Source organism: Calidris pugnax, unplaced genomic scaffold (genome assembly GCF_001431845.1).
Source record: "Calidris pugnax isolate Ruff unplaced genomic scaffold, ASM143184v1 scaffold17, whole genome shotgun sequence".
Lineage (NCBI taxonomy): Eukaryota > Metazoa > Chordata > Aves > Charadriiformes > Scolopacidae > Calidris > Calidris pugnax.
Window position 1 is genome coordinate 971,434 of NW_015090794.1, and position 13,135 is coordinate 984,568.

The 13,135-nt window shown below is 52.0% G+C and overlaps 3 protein-coding genes across 4 annotated transcripts; 2 read left to right on the forward strand and 1 right to left on the reverse strand.

Moving 5' to 3' along the window:
• Position 1: 1 nt before the first annotated feature.
• LOC106884640 (mediator of RNA polymerase II transcription subunit 9-like) lies at positions 2-5,544 on the forward strand (the record flags this gene model as incomplete). The annotated part of the gene is made up of 2 exons (XM_014936162.1): positions 2-90; positions 3,725-5,544. Coding segments are annotated over 2 exons (306 nt in total), but the record flags the coding sequence as incomplete, so codon positions are not given.
• Positions 5,545-6,544: 1,000 nt separating this feature from the next.
• On the forward strand, positions 6,545-9,744 carry LOC106884938 (mediator of RNA polymerase II transcription subunit 9-like). Its single transcript, XM_014936716.1, has one exon. The coding sequence runs from the start codon at positions 7,899-7,901 to the stop codon at positions 8,139-8,141; it is 243 nt and encodes an 80-aa protein (XP_014792202.1). The 5' UTR covers positions 6,545-7,898; the 3' UTR covers positions 8,142-9,744.
• A 925-nt stretch (positions 9,745-10,669) lies between these two features.
• On the reverse strand, positions 10,670-12,695 carry RASD1 (RAS, dexamethasone-induced 1). 2 transcript variants are annotated; one of them, XM_014936714.1, is made up of 2 exons: positions 12,283-12,695; positions 10,670-12,014 (listed from the first exon to the last, which is right to left on the reverse strand). In XM_014936714.1, exons 1-2 carry the CDS (start codon positions 12,566-12,568, stop codon positions 11,464-11,466), a joined length of 837 nt encoding a protein of 278 aa, XP_014792200.1. In that variant the 5' UTR covers positions 12,569-12,695; the 3' UTR covers positions 10,670-11,463. The 2 variants fall into 2 exon arrangements, with proteins under 2 accessions (XP_014792200.1, XP_014792201.1); XM_014936715.1 differs by having other exon boundaries at positions 11,858-11,943; positions 12,283-12,686.
• Positions 12,696-13,135: the final 440 nt, after the last annotated feature.

Sequence of the window (13,135 nt, forward strand, 5' to 3'; positions counted from 1 at the left end):
GCCCGCCGAGCAGAAGCCGCCGCCGCCGCCGCTGCCGCCCGTGCAGGAGGAGTTCTCCTTCCTGCCGCTCGTCCACGACATCATCAAATGGTAACGGCGGCCGCCAGTACCGGGCCTCCCCTAGCTCCGCCGGCACCGGGCCTCTCCCGCCGTGCACCGCATAGGCCGGCGGGGCGGTACGGCGCGGCCGAGCTCCGCCCCGCTCCGTCACTGCGCGGCGCCGATAGCGAGAGCTGCCCTGCAGCGGGACCGGAACTGGGCACCTCACCCCTGCTCCAGCCACCCCCCTATAATGGTGCTGTCTGACCCCCAGCGCCCTCAGCGTGCCCTGGGTGGGGAGCAGGGCTATGGGCCCCGCCTCTAATGATGCTTCCCCACCCACAGCGTCCTCAGGTGTGCCCTGGACTGGGAGTGGGGCAATAGGATCCCCCTCTAATGTTGTTCTGCAGTTCCCAATATCCCCAGGGTGCCCTGGATGGGGAGCAGGGCAATGGGGTCCCCCCTCTAATGATGCTCTTCCAGCCCCAGCATCCTCGGGATGCCCTGGACAGGGAGCAGGACTATGGATTCCCCCCCTTAACGATACTTTCCTACCCACAGCATCATCAGGAATGGCCTGGACAGGGACTGAGGCAATGGGATCCCCCTCTAATGATGTTCTGCTGCCCCCAGCATCCCCGGGGTGCCCTGGATGGGGAGCGGGGCGATGGGGTCCTCAATCTATTAATCTTTCCAACTGCCAACATCCTCAGGGTGCCCTGGATGGCTAGCAGGGCAATGAGGTCACTCCTCTAGTGATGCTCTCCAGCCTCCCAGCATCTCCTTTGCCCTTTTTCTCCCATCTGGAGTTCCTGGGAAGAGTGTCAGAGGAAGCTGGTACAGCTCCAAGTGCCTGGGTGGTGGGTGGGTCACCTGGGTGGTGCAGATGCTCCCCTGGCCCAGGTACACTGCCCCACCATCAACACCCAGGAGCAGGAGCTGCGTACTTGCACTGGGTTATTGCTCCGGATTACTGTACTATTTGGCTGATAACAGCCTCAGAAAGTACAGGCAGTGCTGGGGCAGGAATACAGCCCATTTCTGGGGAGCTGTAAAAAGGAGGATGACTTCTGCAGTGATATGGGTTAAATTGTTCTCTTCCCGGTTCAAGATAAGTACTGTAGAGGTAGAAGGTCCTTGTACAAGGGTACTGAGAACTGCCATGCTTCTGGCCTGGAATAACCCCTTCAGAGATGCCTGTCTGAGGTCCTGGTAGGGATATGGCTCTGCTGTGAAAATCCATCCAGGGCAGCTCTGTGCTCTCACCTGGGCACACTGCGGGGTGAGGCAGAGGCCACGGGGAGCATGAGTTGTGGGCCTGGCTGTGGCCTCCCTGTGCGCTTATTTGGGAGCTGAGGCTGGTTTGTGTCCTGCTGATGTTCCACTCGCATCAAACATGTCTGAATGGTGAGAGAGGTTCACCTTTAATGGCTCTGCAGCCTGGGCCATGGCAAGGAGAGATTGAACACACCGGTCCGGATACAAAACAGGTGTGAGAACACAAACCTTCTGATTTGCCTCAGTTTCCCTGTTGTGCTGGGCGTGGGTGGTTGCCCCCGGCCTTGATTCTGCCAGATCCCTCCAAGCCACAGAAGTGAGGCTAAGCTCATTGCCAGGTGAATACACGTCCATAAGCAAAGTGGGCAGTAGCCATGGGCTGAGACCTCCCAGATTCCTTTAAGTCACCGAGCGGGTCACGGTGCCCCACTGGTGACAGTCCCTGGGATTTCTTGTGCCCTGTCCCACTGAGCCACCCACTCCCTCTGCCTCCCTTGGCTTCACACATGGCATTTCCTGGGCGGCACAAGCAGACGTAGGTGCCCTGAACAGTGCTGTAGATGGGTAGGACCATAGAGGCAAGCGGTGGGATGTGTTGCCTCATGTCCCTGACAGATGGCAAGCGTATTATCCTTTAACGCTGCCGCTAGTCGCGGAGCCTGGCCCTGCTGTTTTGACACTGACTCAACCATGAAGACACATCTCCAAGGTGACTCTGTGCTTGGGAGCGAGGATGTATCCTGTAAATTTGCTTACGTTCAAGGACACGTGCTCTTTCCTGTTGTTTGGGTCCGGAGAAAGTTTTCCCAACCAGGGCTTGCTTTTATTTCCACCCTTGTACAATAAAATGGGATTGCCACTAAGGTCCCAGCGCGTGGCTCCAGCAGCAGTGGGTTGTGCTGGTGTAATGAAGAACACTGTGCCTTAAAGGCAGATCTTATGCGCAGTCCATCAGCTCAGGCTGAGGTAGGACATTGGGTTGAATCCTACATTACTGCAGGCAGCTGCAGTCTCTTCCCACTCATCCTCACCCCTGCCTGTCCCTGCCCTCAAAGTGGGAGTCGCTTCAGTGGCTTGATCCGGCAGGAAAACCACCCATCAGAAAAAAGAAAAAAACCCAAACCTGAAACAATTAGTCCTTTGGATCAAGTAGTTGGATGAGCAACCATCAGTTCTCTCTGTGTGGGGAAGGGAAGAAGACTTGGGGAGACCTGGAGTGGGGAGAACGTCCCTCTCAAAGCCACCCTGTAGCGATGGTGGATTAAAGGCAGTGTCAACCCAACCCATCCTTCCCCAAACGTGCCATGGGGTTGTGTGTCTGTATTTTTCCACTGCCGACCTGACCGTGAATGCCTGCATAATGGGGATACATTATAGTACCAGCTGCAGTTTTATTTAGAAGGGAGTAATGAATATTTTGTTCCAACCGGCTTTTGAAACGAACTGCAACCATCTGGTTAAAAGTTTTGCTCTCAGTCATGTCATGATTCCCCAGCGTTATAATCGAGCACCTCTCTGCCCTGGTCGTGCCAAGCAGATTTATTTTTAGGTCTGGCTATTGAGCGGGCTCCCAGTTTTCAAAGACCATTAGAATCCCTCACTCATTATTAACAGGCGCCCTGGAAGCAGGGACTCGCTTTTGCCTGGAATCGGTAAAACTTCTCGCTGGTGCTAACAAAGCTGCGGCAGATACTAATGAGGGTTTGAGGGCAGACGCTGCCTCAGACAACACTGATCCTTGAAAAGCACAGAACTGGCTGCAGAACCAACTGTGCTGCTCTTAAAAAAAAAAAAAAAAAAACAAAAAAAAGCTGTCGCTTCTCTTTTATTAGATATATATCCCCAGAGAGCACTTTTAATGCTCCAAAGTACCCTTTTCTCTGCCATTGGATACTCTCTGATACTTTGGGGAACAGTTTCTGTTTTCTGCTGTCAAGCTGTTTGACGGCATTGATTTTTTGTATTACAGCAGCAACAGGTCACGGGTGAAACTGAGATCTTTTTTTTTTGAGGTTCCTACACACAACATACGTATGTAATCTTACCTTCCCCAAAGAGAGATACGGGAGTTCAAACAGGGAGAATTTACCCGGCTCCATGGTAATGTTTTCAAAGCTGCAGAGCAGCTCCCAACCTGATTGATGGGTCCTGAGGTAACTGGATTGTGTGCTGGTAATTAGCAGGAAACCAGTTTGCCCCAGAGGTTATCCAGTCTGTATAGCTCTCTGTGTCCATTTTAGTGGGATAGGTGAATTAGGTGCGTGTATCTAGATACTAAAAGCAGAAGTTTCCCAGTGGATTCCAGTTGAAGCCCTGGTTGTACTGGAAATGACAGTCACCTCGGCGGGCTGAAGGGGCGTTTCCAATAGGAGAATTGAACGATGTCTCATTTTTCTCTCCTCTGCAGCATGGACAAGGACAGTCAGGATGTTCACCAGGTGCTGAACGAGCTGAAGAACAAGTTCCAGGAGATGAGGAAGCTGATCAGCTCCATGCCCGGCATCGGTGTGAGCCCAGAGCAGCAGCAGCAGCAGCTGCAGAACCTGCGGGAGCAGGTCCGGACCAAAAACGAACTGCTGCAGAAGTACAAGAGCCTTTGCATGTTTGAAATCCCCAAGGAGTAGGATTTGCTCTGCTCTCCGGGTCTGAGATACCGCCTCTCCTGGCTGAACAGGAGAGAAAAAAAGTGACAGAAGTTTACATTTCTTTCTTTTATGCTTTTTTTTTGGTGGCATTGCTCTGAAGTTGTGTCTGTGTGGATCGCAGGCGTGTGACACTGAACCAGAACACTGTGTGCTTCACACATGACGATTGCAGCGGCACGTTGACTTTGATCTGCTGTAGGACTGTGCATTTATATATGCATCTCTTCTGTTTTCTCTTGGGGAGGGGTGAGGTAGTATTTTTTTACATTCAAGCAAGCAAGAGACATTATGTTTTTTTCTTCTCTAAGGGTCAAAGTACCTGCTGGTTAACTTCAACAAGAAAAAGGGGACATTTTCTGCATTTTTTTTTTTTTTTTACTTAAAAGTGGCCAAACATCAAATAGGAGCATTAGAGGCAAGTGTGAGCTGTTTGGCTCCACTCCTGGAAAGGGTCTCTGGGACACTTTCCAGTCTCAGTGTGTCAAAAGAGGAGAGATTGCTTTCAGTTACTTTTGTATTTCTCTCTCTTTCTCTCTTTCTAAACAAGTGCTGGTTGTGTCTGAGATGAGTCAAGTAAAGATGGTGAAATTCCAAACTGCCCCTCTCTTGTGTATTCACTGAGTGGATGCGGGCTGAGCTGGGGCAGGATTTTGGCAGCGCAGAGGACGTGTGTAGCCTGGGCCCAGCTTCTGCCTCTTGACATGGCTTTTTGGGAAGCGGGGTGACTTGGGAGAGCAAAGCAGGGACTGCTGGGAGGGTGGATTCTGATAGGCTTTGGGTGTGTAAGTGCGTGGCGACTGCATCTTGTAGGCAGCACATGGGGCATCTTGCTCTTAAAGCGGAGGAAGGGAAAGCAGAATCAAAACAAAGGGCATAAATGACAAGAGCTTTTAGTTATTCCACACGTGACAAAAGTCAGGCTCAACAGGACGGGTCAGTTCCACATCTGAAGTGCTCCAGGGGCTTCCCACAAACACAAGCACTCGAGCGGCTCGAACATTTGCCCGGGGCTGATGGAAAGCTCTTGAGTGTTGTATCACAGTCAGACAGATCCCAGGGCTCCCTGCTCTCTCTCCTGCATTCGCTCTTACGGTGGCTGATGGGAGCCTGGTAAGTGGCACCACATCTCACCAACAAAGATGTGATGGGACTTTAAATCTCATGGTTCCCTGAATCACGCTGAAGGATGGTGCAGGTCAGTAGCGGAAAAGGTTAAAAACCATCAAGTGAAACACAATATCCATCCAGAACCAGGCACCCAAGGGCAGGTAGCGCTTGTGCCTTCAACAGAAGAGAAGCAAGGTCTGTTTGGGTGGGATTTTCCTTTCCTAAACCAAGAGGCAAGTCGTTCTGCTGGTGGGGAGCTGGGGTGGCTGCGTCTCACCGGGAGCCAAGAGATTGCTCTGTTCCCGCTGGAATACTTTGCTAGTACTTTCTTTGGGAAGGTGCCAGTGTGTAAACCCTGAGCAAAGCAGAATACCAAGGTAAACAAAGCACAACGTACGCTCTTTTTATTACTGAAATTACCTTTCTGCCAGCGATTGCCTATCCCAGCTCAATAAATTCTTGTGTCTCATGCCTGGACAGTGGTTTCCCTTTATTTGCTGGTGGCTGTTCCTGTGAAATCAGGGCATATGCAGAGCTGGAAGAAACAACGTGTTTCCAAAGAAGTATTTGGCACTGGTTGTGCTGGGCGTGGGTGGTTGCCCCCGGCCTTGATTCTGCCAGATCCCTCCAAGCCACAGAAGTGAGGCTAAGCTCATTGCCAGGTGAATACACGTCCATAAGCAAAGTGGGCAGTAGCCATGGGCTGAGACCTCCCAGATTCCTTTAAGTCACCGAGCGGGTCACGGTGCCCCACTGGTGACAGTCCCTGGGATTTCTTGTGCCCTGTCCCACTGAGCCACCCACTCCCTCTGCCTCCCTTGGCTTCACACATGGCATTTCCTGGGTGGCACAAGCAGACGTAAGTGCCCTGAACGGTGCTGTAGATGGGTAGGACCACAGAGGCAAGCGGTGGGATGTGTTGCCTCATGTCCCTGACAGATGGCAAGCGTATTATCCTTTAACGCTGCCGCTAGTCGCGGAGCCTGGCCCTGCTGTTTTGACACTGACTCAACCATGAAGACACATCTCCAAGGTGACTCTGTGCTTGGGAGCGAGGATGTATCCTGTAAATTTGCTTACGTTCAAGGACACGTGCTCTTTCCTGTTGTTTGGGTCCGGAGAAAGTTTTCCCAACCAGGGCTTGCTTTTATTTCCACCCTTGTACAATAAAATGGGATTGCCACTAAGGTCCCAGCGCGTGGCTCCAGCAGCAGTGGGTTGTGCTGGTGTAATGAAGAACACTGTGCCTTAAAGGCAGATCTTATGCGCAATCCATCAGCTCAGGCTGAGGTAGGACATCAGGTTGAATCCATTACTGCAGGCAGCTGCAGTCTCTTCCCACTCATCCTCACCCCTGCCTGTCCCTGCCCTCAAAGTGGGAGTCGCTTCAGTGTCCATCAGCTCAGGCTGAGGTAGGACATTGGGTTGAATCCTACATTACTGCAGGCAGCTGCAGTCTCTTCCCACTCATCCTCACCCCTGCCTGTCCCTGCCCTCAAAGTGGGAGTCGCTTCAGTGGCTTGATCCGGCAGGAAAACCACCCATCAGAAAAAAGAAAAAAACCCAAACCTGAAACAATTAGTCCTTTGGATCAAGTAGTTGGATGAGCAACCATCAGTTCTCTCTGTGTGGGGAAGGGAAGAAGACTTGGGGAGACCTGGAGTGGGGAGAACGTCCCTCTCAAAGCCACCCTGTAGCGATGGTGGATTAAAGGCAGTGTCAACCCAACCCATCCTTCCCCAAACGTGCCATGGGGTTGTGTGTCTGTATTTTTCCACTGCCGACCTGACCGTGAATGCCTGCATAATGGGGATACATTATAGTACCAGCTGCAGTTTTATTTAGAAGGGAGTAATGAATATTTTGTTCCAACCGGCTTTTGAAACGAACTGCAACCATCTGGTTAAAAGTTTTGCTCTCAGTCATGTCATGATTCCCCAGCGTTATAATCGAGCACCTCTCTGCCCTGGTCGTGCCAAGCAGATTTATTTTTAGGTCTGGCTATTGAGCGGGCTCCCAGTTTTCAAAGACCATTAGAATCCCTCACTCATTATTAACAGGCGCCCTGGAAGCAGGGACTCGCTTTTGCCTGGAATCGGTAAAACTTCTTGCTGGTGCTAACAAAGCTGCGGCAGATACTAATGAGGGTTTGAGGGCAGACGCTGCCTCAGACAACACTGATCCTTGAAAAGCACAGAACTGGCTGCAGAACCAACTGTGCTGCTCTTAAAAAAAAAAAAAAAAAACAACAAAAAAAAGCTGTCGCTTCTCTTTTATTAGATATATATCCCCAGAGAGCACTTTTAATGCTCCAAAGTACCCTTTTCTCTGCCATTGGATACTCTCTGATACTTTGGGGAACAGTTTCTGTTTTCTGCTGTCAAGCTGTTTGACGGCATTGATTTTTTGTATTACAGCAGCAACAGGTCACGGGTGAAACTGAGATCTTTTTTTTTTGAGGTTCCTACACACAACATACGTATGTAATCTTACCTTCCCCAAAGAGAGATACGGGAGTTCAAACAGGGAGAATTTACCCGGCTCCATGGTAATGTTTTCAAAGCTGCAGAGCAGCTCCCAACCTGATTGATGGGTCCTGAGGTAACTGGATTGTGTGCTGGTAATTAGCAGGAAACCAGTTTGCCCCAGAGGTTATCCAGTCTGTATAGCTCTCTGTGTCCATTTTAGTGGGATAGGTGAATTAGGTGCGTGTATCTAGATACTAAAAGCAGAAGTTTCCCAGTGGATTCCAGTTGAAGCCCTGGTTGTACTGGAAATGACAGTCACCTCGGCGGGCTGAAGGGGCGTTTCCAATAGGAGAATTGAACGATGTCTCATTTTTCTCTCCTCTGCAGCATGGACAAGGACAGTCAGGATGTTCACCAGGTGCTGAACGAGCTGAAGAACAAGTTCCAGGAGATGAGGAAGCTGATCAGCTCCATGCCCGGCATCGGTGTGAGCCCAGAGCAGCAGCAGCAGCAGCTGCAGAACCTGCGGGAGCAGGTCCGGACCAAAAACGAACTGCTGCAGAAGTACAAGAGCCTTTGCATGTTTGAAATCCCCAAGGAGTAGGATTTGCTCTGCTCTCCGGGTCTGAGATACCGCCTCTCCTGGCTGAACAGGAGAGAAAAAAAGTGACAGAAGTTTACATTTCTTTCTTTTATGCTTTTTTTTTGGTGGCATTGCTCTGAAGTTGTGTCTGTGTGGATCGCAGGCGTGTGACACTGAACCAGAACACTGTGTGCTTCACACATGACGATTGCAGCGGCACGTTGACTTTGATCTGCTGTAGGACTGTGCATTTATATATGCATCTCTTCTGTTTTCTCTTGGGGAGGGGTGAGGTAGTATTTTTTTACATTCAAGCAAGCAAGAGACATTATGTTTTTTTCTTCTCTAAGGGTCAAAGTACCTGCTGGTTAACTTCAACAAGAAAAAGGGGACATTTTCTGCATTTTTTTTTTTTTTTTACTTAAAAGTGGCCAAACATCAAATAGGAGCATTAGAGGCAAGTGTGAGCTGTTTGGCTCCACTCCTGGAAAGGGTCTCTGGGACACTTTCCAGTCTCAGTGTGTCAAAAGAGGAGAGATTGCTTTCAGTTACTTTTGTATTTCTCTCTCTTTCTCTCTTTCTAAACAAGTGCTGGTTGTGTCTGAGATGAGTCAAGTAAAGATGGTGAAATTCCAAACTGCCCCTCTCTTGTGTATTCACTGAGTGGATGCGGGCTGAGCTGGGGCAGGATTTTGGCAGCGCAGAGGACGTGTGTAGCCTGGGCCCAGCTTCTGCCTCTTGACATGGCTTTTTGGGAAGCGGGGTGACTTGGGAGAGCAAAGCAGGGACTGCTGGGAGGGTGGATTCTGATAGGCTTTGGGTGTGTAAGTGCGTGGCGACTGCATCTTGTAGGCAGCACATGGGGCATCTTGCTCTTAAAGCGGAGGAAGGGAAAGCAGAATCAAAACAAAGGGCATAAATGACAAGAGCTTTTAGTTATTCCACACGTGACAAAAGTCAGGCTCAACAGGACGGGTCAGTTCCACATCTGAAGTGCTCCAGGGGCTTCCCACAAACACAAGCACTCGAGCGGCTCGAACATTTGCCCGGGGCTGATGGAAAGCTCTTGAGTGTTGTATCACAGTCAGACAGATCCCAGGGCTCCCTGCTCTCTCTCCTGCATTCGCTCTTACGGTGGCTGATGGGAGCCTGGTAAGTGGCACCACATCTCACCAACAAAGATGTGATGGGACTTTAAATCTCATGGTTCCCTGAATCACGCTGAAGGATGGTGCAGGTCAGTAGCGGAAAAGGTTAAAAACCATCAAGTGAAACACAATATCCATCCAGAACCAGCTACCCAAGGGCAGGTAGCGCTTGTGCCTTCAACAGAAGAGAAGCAAGGTCTGTTTGGGTGGGATTTTCCTTTCCTAAACCAAGAGGCAAGTCGTTCTGCTGGTGGGGAGCTGGGGTGGCTGCGTCTCACCGGGAGCCAAGAGATTGCTCTGTTCCCGCTGGAATACTTTGCTAGTACTTTCTTTGGGAAGGTGCCAGTGTGTAAACCCTGAGCAAAGCAGAATACCAAGGTAAACAAAGCACAACGTACGCTCTTTTTATTACTGAAATTACCTTTCTGCCAGCGATTGCCTATCCCAGCTCAATAAATTCTTGTGTCTCATGCCTGGACAGTGGTTTCCCTTTATTTGCTGGTGGCTGTTCCTGTGAAATCAGGGCATATGCAGAGCTGGAAGAAACAACGTGTTTCCAAAGAAGTATTTGGCACTGAGTGCAGGAACAAGTTAACTCTGTCAACTTGAATCCAAGTTTCAAACGAAACTGAAGCGGTTTGCTTTGCAGTTCTCACTCGCCCACCTTCGTTTTGTGGCTTCGACAGAAATCTTTTTGCCATTAAAATGTATTAAATGTAGATTTGTTCTGCCGCTCGGGGAGGGGGGCGAACGGGGGCTGAAAATGAACTGAAAGAAAAGCTGGAGCCAGGGAGAGCTGTTCTTGGAAGAGCTTTCCCCTTTCCCTTTCACTTCCAGCAACGGTTACTGCAACTTGTTATTAGGTAGAGATTAAAAACCATCAAATGCAAAGGTGACCTTTCGAGCAAAGTACTTCCTTTACTCATATTGCAAAATAAAAACAATATCCCGGACGGGGCGCAAATGAATCACTCTCTGTTGACATCATTAAAGCCTGCTTAGTTAATCAGGAAAAAGCATGAAACACAATCAGCTCTTTATAATAAAAGTGATGTCAGTTTGCTCGGTTTCTGCCGTGAATGACATGCCAGTGCCCGGCGTATCATGGGGCTGGCAGGATCGTCACTCGTTAGTGAAGTGAGGAAAGAGTCTTGGCTCGGTGACCCCGTTTGAGTAACTAAGTCTGTGCGTGGCCCCTCGTTACCCCCTGTGTGGCAAGAAACAGGCTGCTTGCAGAGATGGAAACCTTTGCTCTGGGAGTCGGAGAAAATGGGGTAATAATAAAGGGATTGAGTCGAGGGGGCCTTTTTTAGCACCTCGGAGCTGGGCTCAGGTCTCGGTTTAACAGGATTTGGTTTTGCTACGGGGCCGGGTGGAGAAGCAAAGGCAAACCCACAGGTGTGATTTTTAAAAAGATTTTATTAATTTGTAGAAAAAATAAAACATCAAGTTTCACCCACGGTAGAAACACTTGAAGATTTTTTTTGTTCATATCAATGACAACTAATACCTACATAAAGTGCCTATTATTTTCTTATTTAAAAAACCCTTCCCATTTCCCCCCACCCTCCCCAAATCTTGCAAATCAGACAAGACAAATGTAAACAAGAGTCAGGTTTTTTTTGGTCCATCGGGGCTGTAACTCTGCAATGTCTTTGCAACAGCTTAGGAGTGTCTTCTGCACGTGTTTTGCCGACACAGATGAACACACGACACTGAGCCAGAGTCCGTGCACAGCTTCTTAAGTTAAAAAAAAACCGAAAACAAACTAACAAAAAACCACCCCCGAAGCCCCAGGCTCCCTTCTGAGGGCAGTGCCTGAGGCTGGGTGGTTTGGGAGGGAAAGAAACACCAAGGTCCCTGCCCTCCACGCTCACCTGGCTGCCCAGCAGCTCACCCTTTCCCTGTCTCTGCCCAGAGGAGGCTGGTCCCAGCGGCACCCCCCCCTCTCCTGAGCCTCCCCCTTCGCATCCCTCGCTCCCAAAATGCACCCCCGGGGGAGGGAGCCCATGAAAACGGTGCCTCGGGAGGAGGGAGGCTGGGGAAGAGGCGACCCTCTCTTCTCTCTCTGCCCGGGTGTGCGCCTGCCCACCCTCCTGCCTGCCCAAAGTCAGTTTGGAAACGAGCATCTTTCCCCCCTCCCTTCCCTCCTTCCTTCCTTCCTTCCTTCCCATGATGGGGGCGAGCGGGGGCTCCTAGCTGATCACGCAGCGGTCCTTCTCCTTGCTGTGCCCACCACCGATGGCTTTCTCCCGGATGTACATGAGGTCGCTGTGGACGCTGGGTCGCCGGGCGAAGGGGGCCACGATGCCGTACGCCTCCTCCGTGCTGCCCCGACCCCCTTCTTTCAGCAGCTTTTTGCCTTTCAGAGCCTTCTTATGCAGGATGTCGCAGTACTGGACCGAGACCTTGCGGTGCAGGTCAGGGCTCATCTCGCTGGGCAGCTTGGCCATGGCGAAGAGAGCCTGGAACATCTGGTCCAGGCTGCTGTTCTTCTTGGCCGAGATCTCGAAGTAGGCACATTTTTTGGGGTCCCCTCCTACCAGCTGCTCGATCTCCCGGGGTTGCACCTCCCGGTAAAAGTCCCGGTCACCCTTGTTGCCGCAGATGACCAGGGGCACCTCTATGTTCTCCTTGGTTTTGTTCTTCAGGCACGACTTGGTCTCCAGGATTTGCTGCTTCAGGCGCTGCACCTCCTCGAAGGAGTCCCGGTTGTCCAGGCTGAAGACGAGGATGAACACGTCTCCTGGGGACAAAAAGGGATCATGAGATGGTTGCAGGGATGGGGACACATAGAGACCTACTGCCTAAGCCATCTAGAGACTTGGGGAAGGACCTGGGTCCTGCATCCTCCCATCCACCCCGTGCAGGGAGCAAACTTGCCCACTCCGTGCACACACAAAATCCCACCTCCCTCCTCCTGGGACTGGAGAAACATTCCCAAACTGGGCAAGAACACCTGAAATCTGTGAAAGGGACCCCCCACTTTCCTCCTGATCCTCCCCATCAAGTACCTGTGAGGATGGAGAGGCGACGCATGGCTGGGAAGGGGTGGTTGCCCGACGTGTCCAGGATGTCGAGCTGGTAGACCTCACCGCGGATGCTGTAGAACTTGCGGTGGAAGTCCTCGATGGTGGGGGTGTATTGCTCCTCGAAGCGGCCGGTGAGGAAGCGCGAGACGATGGCCGTCTTGCCCACCTTGGAGGAGCCCAGGATGACCATGCGGTAGCAGTTCTTGGCGGGGATGCTCAGCTCGGCCTCGCTGGGACACATCTTCTTGATCATCGCTGCCAGTTTCATTGAAGCCGGCGAAGGGGCAGCTTGCGCCGAGAGGAAGGAGGTGGAGGAGGAGGAAGAGGAGCAGGAGGAGGAAGGCACCGTCTGCCCGGCTGCTCAGCCCCTCTCCCCTCGCAGGAAAGGCCGGTGTGAGCTCTGCACGGCCGCCGCCGCGTTATATGGAGGAGGCAGCGACCGCCCCTCGGCGCGTCACGGCCCGGGGCGGCGGCGGCTGAGTCAGTGCACGGCTCCGCCCCCCCCCCCCGGCCCCCGCCGCAGCCCGGCTGGGGCTCCCGGTGCTTTGCAACCCGGTCCCGTTTGCAGCCCGGGGCGCACTCCCGGTGCTCTGCCAGCCCGGTCCCGTTTGCAGCCCGGTTGGGGCTCCCGGTGCTGCTCAGCCCCATTCCCGTTCGGAGCCCGGTTGAGGCTCCCGGTGCTTTGCAGCCCGGTCCCGTTTGCAGCCCGGTGCGCGCTCCCGGTGCTCTGCCAGCCCGACCCGTTGGAGCCCGGTTGGGGCTCCCGGTGCTTTGCAGCCCGGTCCCGCTTGCAGCCCGGTGCGCACTCCCGGTGCTCTGCCAGCCCGGTCCCGTT

Bases quoted from the DNA above. Each gene is read 5' to 3' on its own strand.
- LOC106884938 (XM_014936716.1), top strand. From the start codon at position 7,899: ATGTCTCATTTTTCTCTCCTCTGCAGCATGGACAAGGACAGTCAGGAT.
- RASD1 (XM_014936714.1), bottom strand. From the start codon at position 12,568: ATGAAACTGGCAGCGATGATCAAGAAGATGTGTCCCAGCGAGGCCGAG. The intron at 12,015-12,282 runs GTACTTGATGGG...TTTTGTCCCCAG, and splicing joins TCGCCTCTCCATCCTCACAG to GAGACGTGTTCATCCTCGTC.